General features: G+C 50.5%; 1 protein-coding gene across 1 annotated transcript in view; it reads left to right on the forward strand.

The window, feature by feature from the left end:
* Positions 1-237: 237 nt before the first annotated feature.
* Positions 238-13,211, forward strand: part of vim (vimentin) — a 39,225-nt gene continuing 26,251 nt past the window's right edge. Inside the window, exons 1-2 of the mRNA XM_084326263.1 lie at positions 238-902; positions 2,012-2,072. Coding sequence (XP_084182389.1) covers positions 355-902; positions 2,012-2,072 — 609 coding nt within the window. The 5' untranslated portion in view covers positions 238-354. The remainder of the gene's footprint in view (positions 903-2,011; positions 2,073-13,211) is intronic.

A 13,211-nucleotide genomic window follows, 5' to 3' on the forward strand; every position in this document is an offset into this window, starting at 1 on the left:
CTCGCTTTGTGAGTGACACCCGGAGAAGAACAAAAGGAAAGGGGTGCAATGCGGGGGATGCTTTTGGTTTTTCCACAAACCCTCATAGCATAAGAGGAGGACCGCTCTCACAGGCTCCCAGGCGCGTCACTCCACCCTCTCCTCCACGCACCGTTATGTCATTTGCATAGGGAGTATTAGGGAGTGGACTATAAAGCCCCTGGTGGGACCTCTGCTGAGCTCTCGCTGGATCAGTGACGGTGCATCTACAAGGGGAGTGATTGCGCCAAGCAGAGTCTAAAATAAGAGAGAACAAACGCAGTTTGTACCCCAATAAAACCGTATTTGAGGGACCTATACGGATTTAAAGGCAAGATGATGACCAGCCGGACAAGCACCAGCAGGCCAGCGTCCTCCTCCTCCTACTCCAGGATGTTTGGAGGGGAACGGGCCGGGGGGATGGCTCGGTCCACTTACTCGAGCCGCCAGTACTCCAGCCCGGTGCGCTCCTCTTCTCGGACGACCTACGGCGTCTCCGCTTCCCCGAGCATCTACGCCAACAAGACGGTCCGTCTCCGCAGCGGGATGCCCCGTCTCTCCTCCGAGACCGTGGACTTCGCCCTGTCGGACGCCATCAACACGGAGTTCAAAGCCAACAGGACCAACGAGAAGGCGGAGATGCAGCATCTCAACGACCGCTTCGTCAGCTACATCGACAAGGTGCGCTTCTTGGAGCAGCAGAACAAGATCTTGGTGGCGGAGCTCGACCAGCTGCGGGGCCAGGGGAAGTCCCGCATCGGAGACCTGTACGAGGACGAGATGCGGGAGCTCCGCAGGCAGGTGGACCAGCTGACCAACGACAAAGCCCAGGTGGAGGTGGACCGGGACAACATGGGGGACGACATCGAGCGTGTCAGGCAAAAGTAGGCTATACTCACCAGCTCTCTTCGTCTTCTTGTGTGTTTTTTTTTTTTTTACGTTTTACTATTTGATTTCTTTTAGGTTTGGATAGTGTTAACTTTAATGTGTTCACCCAACATTCATGCTTACAAAGTTATATTATTATATAGCTGGTTGTGTTTCCACTAAAAGCTTTGGCACTCCTATAATCATCATCCGTTCATCCATCCATTAATTCATTCATGCATTCATTCATTCATTCATTCATTCATCCATCCATCCATTCATCCATCCATTCATTCATCCACCCACCCATCCATCCATCCATCCATCCATTCATTCATTCATCCATTCATTCATTCATTCATCCACCCATCCATCCATCCATCCATTCATTCATCCATCCATCCATCCATCCATCCATCCATCCATCCATCCATTCATTCATTCATTCATTCATTCATTCATTCATTCATTCATTCATTCATTAATTCATTCATTCATCCATCCACCCACCCATATCCACCCAACCATCCATGCACCCACCCACCCATCCATCCACTCACTTCAATTCATTTAATTCCGTTACTTTAGCACTATTCTTGCTCTTCCTGTCTTGGCCACAGTCCATTAAATTCTTTTTCGTCCCCAAAGCCCTCAGACTCAGGGTTGCGATTAAGGGGCTTTTGTTAATCAAAGCTTTACCCTGGTCGCAGATTTAGTGCCATGCATTGTTCAGCACAAGAGTGAGGGGCATGAGTATAGGCTACCGACTGTGTTTTGCACTCAGTCCTCTCTATGTAATCACAAAATAACTTTTAGGTGAGCTCACACAACATGGCAACTTTCCCACTTGGTCCACGCTGCCTCATGGGTTTCTTTGTCGGCAGAATCAGTCCCATATTTTCCCAATTTGGATATACAAAACAAACATATTCCTAAAGATATTTACTGTTGTTTCATATTATTTTTTCATTGTTAAATATATACAAGTCTGATAGACTGCACACTGTATATACTGTGTAGGCTATGTGGGTATAGAGTATTCCTTTCCCCACAGCAGATGTGGGTGTGGTGGTTCACTTCTACTATACCGCCATTATGTAATTCTTTCCTACCATATTCCCATCAGGCTGCAGGAGGAGATGTTGCAGAAGGAAGAGGCAGACCACAACCTGCAAACATTCAGACAGGTAGGGTCCCCGAATAACTATACACTTTATATTCTGTTAATTTATATTTCTCCAACTGGAAACAACAACAACAATAACAGTTCATCCTCTCCATTTATTATTATTATTATCCATTTTTAGATGTACACAATTTACACCCTGCTTACAGACAATGAGACATCTGTACAGTACATCACTGCTAAACACCGTTCTGTTGCTCTGTTACAACAAGCGTACTACAGTATATAGTGCAGTTGGTTCGACTGAGACCCAGATCCCATCAGGCAAAAAGCTTCACCTCAGCCACGACCGCACATCCGACAAATAGCAGCCATTCCAGGGCGTGACCTGCCTGCCTGTCCTCAACCACGTTGACTTCAAGGCTCGATCCTGAGGAAAAAAAGGACACAAAAATCATTGGTGACATAAAGATTTTACACTGATGGATAAAAAGGCATCGAAATGAAAGACCAAGAGACATTAAAAAAAAAAAATTATGTCAAAAAGATCTTCAATATTCTTGTTGAGTGCGTTTCTCCGGCACATTCTCTTGAGGCGTATCTCCTCAGGATGCTGATGGAAGGCCTTTCATTTGACATTTAAGTCAATATTGCTCCATTGATTTTACTGCCCCGTCCCGCGGGGGGTCCTCTGTCCACTGAGGATGACCCGTGTGTCCTCTTGTGTTTCCTCAAAGGTCAGAGAAGTAGAAGGAGAGGGGAAAGCCATATGCCTCAGTGTTCTATTGTTTAAAAAAAAAAAAAAAAAAAAGCCCAAACAGACATTTGGACCGAGAAAATACTTCCTGAGATTATTACAGTTCAGTACATGTCAGCGAATAAGACCACCGAGGAAAGGGGAGTCATTATAAAGGGCGGGGCTTCTTCGACCTTGATGGATGTGGAGGGGGTTTCTGTAAAGGGACCACCATTGATCCCCCTCCCGCTCCCCCTCCCTCCCTACCCCGCCTTGATTGGACCATTACAACATGGCAGCCTCCTCTCTTACACAATACGTGTTGGCTATGACAAATTATACGCTCATATGTAATTTGTCCGAGGCAACACACACACACACGCACGCACGCACGCACGCACGCACGCACGCACGCACGCACGCACACACACACACACACACACACACACCGTCTACGGGGCTAGCCTGTATAGCACTGAGGAGAAGAGGAAGCAAGGACACACACAGTCGATATGAAGACGCATACTGTAATGATCTTGTGCTCAGCGCATTGAACGTCCCTGAGGCTGAGTTTACGACCTGACAAGACGAGGACAGCTGGGAGAAGGCTTGAAATCAGAGCTGCTCAATATATAATATATATAATATATAGGCAGTATTACGGACAGGTGGCCGAACCTTTACAAAGGGCAAACATATAGTTTTAATTAATTACTAGCTTAAAATAAATAGGAATTTTAGGCTGCTTTTGTTTGAACCTTCTTGTTTTCAAACTGTCAACTAGGAACTGTTGATTCTCCCTCATTACTCCTCATTTTGGCTCCTCACTATGTTGGTGATACTGGACTTTGAGCTCTTTCTACTGTTGCACCTATAAGCTGCTCTGGTTAAGAGCATCTTATAAATGCTTGAAATATAATGTAAATATTAACATACGTACCATAAACGTACCTGTGTCTCTGTAACAAGCTTGAAATAAGACTTAAAGGAGCACTTTACAAAAAAACAACGCTGATTTATTTTGCACATAATCTCACACATATCCCAAGGCTCTAAATTAATTTAGTGTGTTATTGAGAGTTAATGAAGTTGAATATGGCCACCAGTGATATCATCAGAGGTCCCTGAATCCTAGTGTTGTGTTAATTACAGCTCAATGAAATGATGTAGATGAAATAATAGAGATAAGGATTGCGATAGGGATTGCTATTTTTTTTATCTACGTCATTTCATTGAGATATTTTAAGATTAAGTGATTAAATCTCTCACCTGTCCATCTCACTGATAAGCTGTTGTACTCGATGCACAGAGGGCCTGGCGGTCCCAGGGCTCATTTTATTATATGATCAGTGTAAGAGCAAGAACTCTCTCAACAAGAATCAATGTTTAAAACATGACGTTTCGACCTTGGAGGCCTGCATCACCGGACTAGAGTGTGGCTCCCATCCATCTTGCACCTCTGACTTTCAAATCTCTTGTGGTTGTACCCAGGGCAACAAAATAAAGGATATCCCAACGTCCCAGAGACGATATAAATTGTGTCTGGGACGGTACAAAACAGACTTAGAGTCTCTGGGTGACAACATTTGAGACGGCTCTCCTTTAGTGTTGGACAAATATACTGTATATGTAGCTTGGGACAGTTCCAGGACAGCTGTGAAAAAACAAAATGTAATCTCTGATTGCTTAAAAGGATTATTTTCTCCTGTGCATCTGTGAATAGGCCTTAATTACTGACCAATCTCAGCCATCGGCTTATCATACTGGCACAGTCTGGCTATATGCCAACAGCATGGCAGAGCGGTGAAATCAGCCTCAATGGGCGCTTTGTCCAACAGAACAGGGAGGCAGGAAAGCTGCTTCTCTTCCACATGCCATTGTTTGTTGGTCAGATGAGGAAAGACAGAGTTTCACCGGTAAATGACAAAGCAAGCTGTTGTCCTGGTGGGCGTGACGGCTGGGGAGTAGTGTGTGTGAGTGTGTGTGTGTGTGTGTGTGAGAGAGAGCAAGAGAGCGAGCGAGAGATATAGATATAGAGAGAGCATGTCTGCATGACTCTGTTTGTGTGTGTATGTGTGCGAGAGAAAGCATGTCCATTCATGCCTCCATGTGAAAGTCCATGTGACGGCTTGGAAATATGCTCCACCCGGGTGGCATGGGTTAGCAGCACCCCTGTATATCGGTGGGTTAGCACCCCTGTATATCGGTGGGTTAGCACCACTGTATATCGGTGGGTTAGCACCCCTGTATATCGGTGGGTTAGCACCCCTGTATATCGGTGGGTTAGCACCACTGTATATCGGTGGGTTAGCACCCCTGTATATCGGTGGGTTAGCACCCCTGTATATCGGTGGGTTAGCACCCCTGTATATCGGGGGGTTAGCACCCCTGTATATCGGTGGGTTAGCACCCCTGTATATCGGTGGGTTAGCACCACTGTATATCGGTGGGTTAGCACCCCTGTATATCGGTGGGTTAGCACCCCTGTATATCGGTGGGTTAGCACCCCTGTATATCGGTGGGTTAGCACCCCTGTATATCGGTGGGTTAGCACCCCTGTATATCGGGGGGTTAGCACCCCTGTATATCGGTGGGTTAGCACCCCTGTATATCGGTGGGTTAGCACCCCTGTATATCGGGGGGTTAGCACCCCTGTATATCGGTGGGTTAGCACCCCTGTATATCGGTGGGTTAGCACCCCTGTATATCGGTGGGCGCAGACTGTAGAGTTTCACTGCACCCAAAAAGATTTATGAAAAATACAGGAAAAATACCCCTAGAGTCTGCAAGAGCAGGGGCGGAAGATGACTCACAGGCAGATTAAATGGTTCCAGACGGACCTGTCCTCCAGAACTAGAACTATAGAGAACAGCACTGTGAGTAGGATGAATGCATCATTGGAGGGCAGGCTGGAGCAGCAGAGGGAAAGATCTGTCCTTGTGGCAGAAAGTAACAAGCACTTAAAATACATGAGGGATGGAAGAAGTCATTGGTAGAGGGAGTGTGGGTTGGCCACATTGATCAGTACTTGGTAGAGGGAGTGGGGGTTGGCCCACATTGATCAGTACTTGGTAGAGGGAGTGGGGGTTGGCCCACATTGATCAGTACTTGGTAGAGGGAGTGGGGGTTGGCCCACATTGATCAGTACTTGGTAGAGGGAGTGTGGGTTGGCCCACATTGATCAGTACTTGGTAGAGGGAGTGTGGGTTGGCCCACATTGATCAGTACTTGGTAGAGGGAGTGTGGGTTGGCCCACATTGATCAGTACTTGGTAGAGGCAGTGTGGGTTGGCCACATTGATCAGTACTTGGTAGAGGGAGTGTGGGTTGGCCCACATTGATCAGTACTTGGTAGAGGGAGTGTGGGTTGGCCCACATTGATCAGTACTTGGTAGAGGGAGTGTGGGTTGGCCCACATTGATCAGTACTTGGTAGAGGGAGTGTGGGTTGGCCCACATTGATCAGTACTTGGTAGAGGGAGTGGGGGTTGGCCCACATTGATCAGTACTTGGTAGAGGGAGTGTGGGTTGGCCCACATTGATCAGTACTTGGTAGAGGGAGTGGGGGTTGGCCCACATTGATCAGTACTTGGTAGAGGGAGTGTGGGTTGGCCCACATTGATCAGTACTTTGTAGAGGGAGTGTGGGTTGGCCCACATTGATCAGTACTTGGTAGAGGGAGTGGGGGTTGGCCCACATTGATCAGTACTTGGTAGAGGGAGTGTGGGTTGGCCCACATTGATCAGTACTTGGTAGAGGGAGTGGGGGTTGGCCCACATTGATCAGTACTTGGTAGAGGGAGTGGGGGTTGGCCCACATTGATCAGTACTTGGTAGAGGGAGTGTGGGTTGGCCCACATTGATCAGTACTTTGTAGAGGGAGTGTGGGTTGGCCACATTGATCAGTACTTGGTAGAGGGAGTGTGGGTTGGCCCACATTGATCAGTACTTGGTAGAGGGAGTGGGGGTTGGCCCACATTGATCAGTACTTGGTAGAGGGAGTGTGGGTTGGCCCACATTGATCAGTACTTGGTAGAGGGAGTGTGGGTTGGCCCACATTGATCAGTACTTTGTAGAGGGAGTGTGGGTTGGCCCACATTGATCAGTACTTGGTAGAGGGAGTGTGGGTTGGCCACATTGATCAGTACTTGGTAGAGGGAGTGTGGGTTGGCCCACATTGATCAGTACTTGGTAGAGGGAGTGTGGGTTGGCCACATTGATCAGTACTTGGTAGAGGGAGTGTGGGTTGGCCCACATTGATCAGTACTTGGTAGAGGGAGTGGGTTGGCCCACATTGATCAGTACTTGGTAGAAGGAGTGTGGGTTGGCCACATTGATCAGTACTTGGTAGAAGGAGTGTGGGTTGGCCCACATTGATCAGTACTTGGTAGAAGGAGTGTGGGTTGGCCCACATTGATCAGTACTTGGTAGAGGGAGTGGGTTGGCCCACATTGATCAGTACTTGTTGAGTCAGTCAGTCAAGTCAGTTGGTTGAAGTCCAGCTGCGTGTAGAAAACCACAGTTTGCAGGATATCATTAACCCTGTCACAGAGGAGGAGGGGGAAAGAGCCTGCTGGTCAGATAAGAGAGCTGTTGGCAGAAAGATAGAGTTAAATTTGATTTGATTTGATTTTTTATTTGTCTCGAACATAGAAAAAAAGGAAAAAAAGGTAAATAGTCAATAAGTTCAATAAGTGTTCGAGAAGGAACAGGGGGAAGTAAAAAAAAATTACCAAGCCCTGCCCCTTCCTTACAATATTTTACATTATAGTACAAATAAAAATAATATAACAAATAATGATACCGTTTTTATACAAATCCAAATGAGAAAAAATATATATTAGGCAGTCACATTACTGCTCAAGCTCCTCTGTTATGGTTTGTAACCGACCCCAATCGCACAACACAAGACAGGTATGGTGGTTTGCCAAGAAACAGATATTTATTGAGAACAGGGAAAAAGGGCACTGTCCCTTTAAGGGAGAAAACACAAAACACTGGAATAACACAAGAGGGGAAGGTAAAGTGCCTTTAAGAGGCGGGCAGGAAAAGGGAACACTATGGGAAAGTAAGGGAATGCCTAAGGGAAGGTTAAGGGAACGCCTAGGGACAGAGGAACTAGAGACTAGGTAAACTAGGGACAAGGAGAACTAGGGAGAGAGGACTAGGGACTAGGAGAGCTAGGGATAGAGGACTAGGGACAGAGGGGACTGAGGCCCGCGGAGGCGGGCTGGGGAACAGGGAGGAACTGGGGACAGAGGACCGCGGAGGCGGGCTGGGGACAGGGAGGAACTGGGGACTGGTGGGAAAACATCTGGGCCGCTCTGCAGAACAGAGGAGAGGGTTAATATTCAAAGGGAACAAACAGAGCAGATGCAGAACAGTCCAAATAACTAAGTAACAAAGTAAATACTATCTTCGTGTGAACAAACACACAGTGGGAGATGAAATGTCCAAAATAATATCCACGAGAGAACAAAACAGAGTGGGAGATGAAATGTCCAAACTAATAACTAAGTGAGAACTAAAGGAGGCAATACGCTGGGTGAGTGACATCACAATCAAAACTCACCCAGGCGTATGCGTAATGGTACAGGAACAGCAGCGAGACGGGGGCAAGAGGCATTACGCTGAGTGAGTGACATCACAATCAAAACTCACCCAGGCGTATGCGTAAAGGTACAGGGACAGCAGCGGGAACGGGGGCAAGAGGCATTACGCTGAGTGAGTGACATCACAATCAAAACTCACCCAGGCGTATGCGTAAAGGTACAGGGACAGCAGCGGGAACGGGGGCAAGAGGCATTACGCTGAGTGAGTGACATCACAATCAAAACTCACCCAGGCGTATGCGTAAAGGTACAGGGACAGCAGCGGGAACGGGGGCAAGAGGCATTACGCTGAGTGAGTGACATCACAATCAAAACTCACCCAGGCGTATGCGTAAAGGTACAGGGACAGCAGCGGGAACGGGGGCAAGAGGCATTACGCTGAGTGAGTGACATCACAATCAAAACTCACCCAGGCGTATGCGTAAAGGTACAGGGACAGCAGCGGGAACGGGGGCAAGGGCACTACGCTGAGTGAGTGACATCACAATCAAAACTCACCCAGGCGTATGCGTAAAGGTACAGGGACAGCAGCGGGAACGGGGGCAAGGGCACTACGCTGGGTGAGTGACATCACAATCAAAACTCACCCAGGCGTATGCGTAAAGGTACAGGGACAGCAGCGGGGCGAGGGCATCGCCACCGGGTGGCTGGCTGTCCGAGCCGAGGAACAGAGTGCTGGAACAGTGGCGGTGGCGAGGGTGTCGTCCACCGGGTAGCCGCTGTCGGAGCCGAGGAACAGAGTGCGCGCCACACCTTGGTGTGCGCGTCGGAACAGTGGCGGTGGCGAGGGTGTCGTCCACCGGGTAGCCGCTGTCGGAGCCGAGGAACAGAGTGCTGGAACAGTGGCGGTGGCGAGGGTGTCGTCCACCGGGTAGCCGCTGTCGGAGCCGAGGAACAGAGTGCGCGCCACACCTTGGTGTGCGCGTCGGAACAGTGGCGGTGGCGAGGGTGTCGTCCACCGGGTAGCCGCTGTCGGAGCCGAGGAACAGAGTGCGCGCCACACCTTGGTGTGCGCGTCGGAACAAAGAGACGCATCGGGGTGCGTCTGCGAGGAGGAGTGTGCCAAGCACGAGGATCTTTGGAAGATGCGCGTTGCGCGCTGGAGACTGGAGAGCGTGCCAAGCCCTTGAAGATGCGCGTTGCGCGCTGGAGACTGGAGAGCGTGCCAAGCCCTTGAAGATGCGCGTTGCGCGCTGGAGACTGGAGAGCGTGCCAAGCCCTTGAAGATGCGCGTTGCGCGCTGGTGACTGGAGAGCGTGCCAAGCCCTTGCAGATGCGCGTTGCGCGCTGGTGACTGGAGAGCGTGCCAAGCCCGAGGGTCCGGAAGATGCGCGTTGGTCTAGATGTGCGTCAGGACGAACAGCTGCGCTGGGGTCTGCAGTGGAACGCTGGGGTGCCTCCCGTGGAAGTTACAGGGAGCGCAGAACAGTCTCCTCCACAGGCTACGGCGACAGCAGACGAAGGCTTGAGCGCATCTGGCGCGCTGGTCTGGATGTGCGTCAGGACGAACAGCTGCGCTGGGGTCTGCAGTGGAACGCTGGGGTGCCTCCCGTGGAAGTTACAGGGAGCGCAGAACAGTCTCCTCCACAGGCTACGGCGACAGCAGACGAAGGCTTGAGCGCATCTGGCGCGCTGGTCTGGAGTGGAACACTGGAATACCTCCCGTAGAGGATTAGAGAGCGCAGTACAATGTCTCCCTCCAGGCAAACGGCGACAGGTGGCCAAAGCTTGCACCTCGTCTCACGCCGGAGATAAAACAGCATAGGCAGACAGAGGATCTCCCGAAAGAGTCTAGATGTTTAGAGAATATGACTCGGCAAGTATACAACACGACCCCACGCCGAAACGAGGGGAAGCGCCCTGGTATTTAAAGCCCACAGGGGAACTAATTAGCCTGCCACCACAGGTGCGAGAGGTAATTGATAATCGAACAGGTGTGGCCACTGAGAGTAAAGAACGAGAGGGTGGGGGCTAGAGAGAGTGAGTAGGGAATTCCTAACAGTAGGCTTAAAGAAGACAGAGAAAGGTGGTGAGCAGCGGACAAAACCTCACAGTACCCCCCCCCCTCAACGGGAGCCACCTGGCGACCCAAAACAAATACAGACAGAGTGGCAGGGGGCAAAACAAGACAAAAACAAAAGGTACTGGCCAAGCCAGCAGGGGAAGCCACCACAAGAGTGGGGCTAGCAAAAGAAACAGGGTCGCCGAGGGGTAACTAGGGTAGCAGAGGGGCAACCGGGGGAACTGGTCTAGAGGAACTGGTCTAGAGGGACTGGGTCTAGAGGGACTGGGTCTAGAGAAACTGAGGGGCAAGCAGGGTAGCAAAGGGGTAACCATGGTAGCACCGGGAAAGGGCTAGCAGAGGGAAGGTTAGCTGCCAGGGCACTGATAGCTACAGGGCCTATGCTAGCTGTACTGCTACATCAACATAGAGGCTGCGCAAGCTGCCGGAGCCAGGCTAGCAGAGGGAAAGGGTAGCTGCCAGGGCACTGATAGCTACAGGGCCTATGCTAGCTGTACTGCTACATTAACATAGAGGCTGCGCTAGCTGCCGGAGCTAGGCTGGCAGACAGGGCTGGACCAGCATGAGAGAACAAGCTAGCTGGAAGGACAGTCCTAGCTGTGTGAGATAAACTGACCTTGCTAGCTGAAGGGCAGTCCTAGCAGTGTGAGAAAACTGACCTTGCTAGCTGAAAAGGCAGTCCTAGCAGTGGGAGAAAAACTGACCTTGCTAGCTGAAAAGGCAGTCCTAGCAGTGGGAGATAAACTGACCTTGCTAGCTGAGAGGGCAGTCCTAGCAGTGGGATAAACTACACAAAAAAGTGGAGGCCATGCAGAGGGACCGGGTTAGCTGCTTGGGCCTGGCTAGCTACAGGGCCCATGCCAGCAGCAAGGGCTGCATAAACATAGAGGCTGTGCTAGCAGCCGGGGCTAAGCTAGCAGACTGGGGCTCTGCTGAGGGACTGGGTTAGCTGCCAGGGCATGGCTAGCTACAGGGCCTATGCCAGCAGTAAGGGCTGCATTAACATAGAGGCTGTGCTAGCCGCCGAGGCAAAGCTAGCAGACAGGGCCATGCTGGTAGTAGAGGCCTAACAAGCTGCAGGGGGGTCAAACAGGGCTAAGAGGGGAGCTAAACGGGGAGACTAACAAGCTAACAGGGGAGCTAACCGGGGAGACTAACAAGCTAAACAGGGGAGCTAACCGGGGAGACCAACAAGCTAACAGGGGAGCTAACAGGCTAACAAGGAAGCTAGAGGGAACAAGAAAAAAAAAAGGCAAACTCAACATACACCGTCTGTGCTGGCTGGGGTCGTCGATTTGGTTGGGGTCGTACTGTTATGGTTTGTAACCGACCCCAATCGCACAACACAAGACAGGTATGGTGGTTTGCCAAGAAACAGATATTTATTGAGAACAGGGAAAAAGGGCACTGTCCCTTTAAGGGAGAAAACACAAAACACTGGAATAACACAAGAGGGGAAGGTAAAGTGCCTTTAAGAGGCGGGCAGGAAAAGGGAACACTATGGGAAAGTAAGGGAATGCCTAAGGGAAGGTTAAGGGAACGCCTAGGGACAGAGGAACTAGAGACTAGGTAAACTAGGGACAAGGAGAACTAGGGAGAGAGGACTAGGGACTAGGAGAGCTAGGGATAGAGGACTAGGGACAGAGGGGACTGAGGCCCGCGGAGGCGGGCTGGGGAACAGGGAGGAACTGGGGACAGAGGACCGCGGAGGCGGGCTGGGGACAGGGAGGAACTGGGGACTGGTGGGAAAACATCTGGGCCGCTCTGCAGAACAGAGGAGAGGGTTAATATTCAAAGGGAACAAACAGAGCAGATGCAGAACAGTCCAAATAACTAAGTAACAAAGTAAATACTATCTTCGTGTGAACAAACACACAGTGGGAGATGAAATGTCCAAAATAATATCCACGAGAGAACAAAACAGAGTGGGAGATGAAATGTCCAAACTAATAACTAAGTGAGAACTAAAGGAGGCAATACGCTGGGTGAGTGACATCACAATCAAAACTCACCCAGGCGTATGCGTAATGGTACAGGAACAGCAGCGAGACGGGGGCAAGAGGCATTACGCTGAGTGAGTGACATCACAATCAAAACTCACCCAGGCGTATGCGTAAAGGTACAGGGACAGCAGCGGGAACGGGGGCAAGAGGCATTACGCTGAGTGAGTGACATCACAATCAAAACTCACCCAGGCGTATGCGTAAAGGTACAGGGACAGCAGCGGGAACGGGGGCAAGAGGCATTACGCTGAGTGAGTGACATCACAATCAAAACTCACCCAGGCGTATGCGTAAAGGTACAGGGACAGCAGCGGGAACGGGGGCAAGAGGCATTACGCTGAGTGAGTGACATCACAATCAAAACTCACCCAGGCGTATGCGTAAAGGTACAGGGACAGCAGCGGGAACGGGGGCAAGAGGCATTACGCTGAGTGAGTGACATCACAATCAAAACTCACCCAGGCGTATGCGTAAAGGTACAGGGACAGCAGCGGGAACGGGGGCAAGGGCACTACGCTGAGTGAGTGACATCACAATCAAAACTCACCCAGGCGTATGCGTAAAGGTACAGGGACAGCAGCGGGAACGGGGGCAAGGGCACTACGCTGGGTGAGTGACATCACAATCAAAACTCACCCAGGCGTATGCGTAAAGGTACAGGGACAGCAGCGGGGCGAGGGCATCGCCACCGGGTGGCTGGCTGTCCGAGCCGAGGAACAGAGTGCTGGAACAGTGGCGGTGGCGAGGGTGTCGTCCACCGGGTAGCCGCTGTCGGAGCCGAGGAACAGAGTGCGCGCCACACCTTGGTGTGCGCGTCGGAACAGTGGCG

The sequence above is a fragment of the Notolepis coatsorum genome (genome assembly GCF_963971535.1).
Source record: "Notolepis coatsorum genome assembly, chromosome: 12".
Classification (NCBI taxonomy): Eukaryota; Metazoa; Chordata; class Actinopteri; order Aulopiformes; family Paralepididae; genus Notolepis; species Notolepis coatsorum.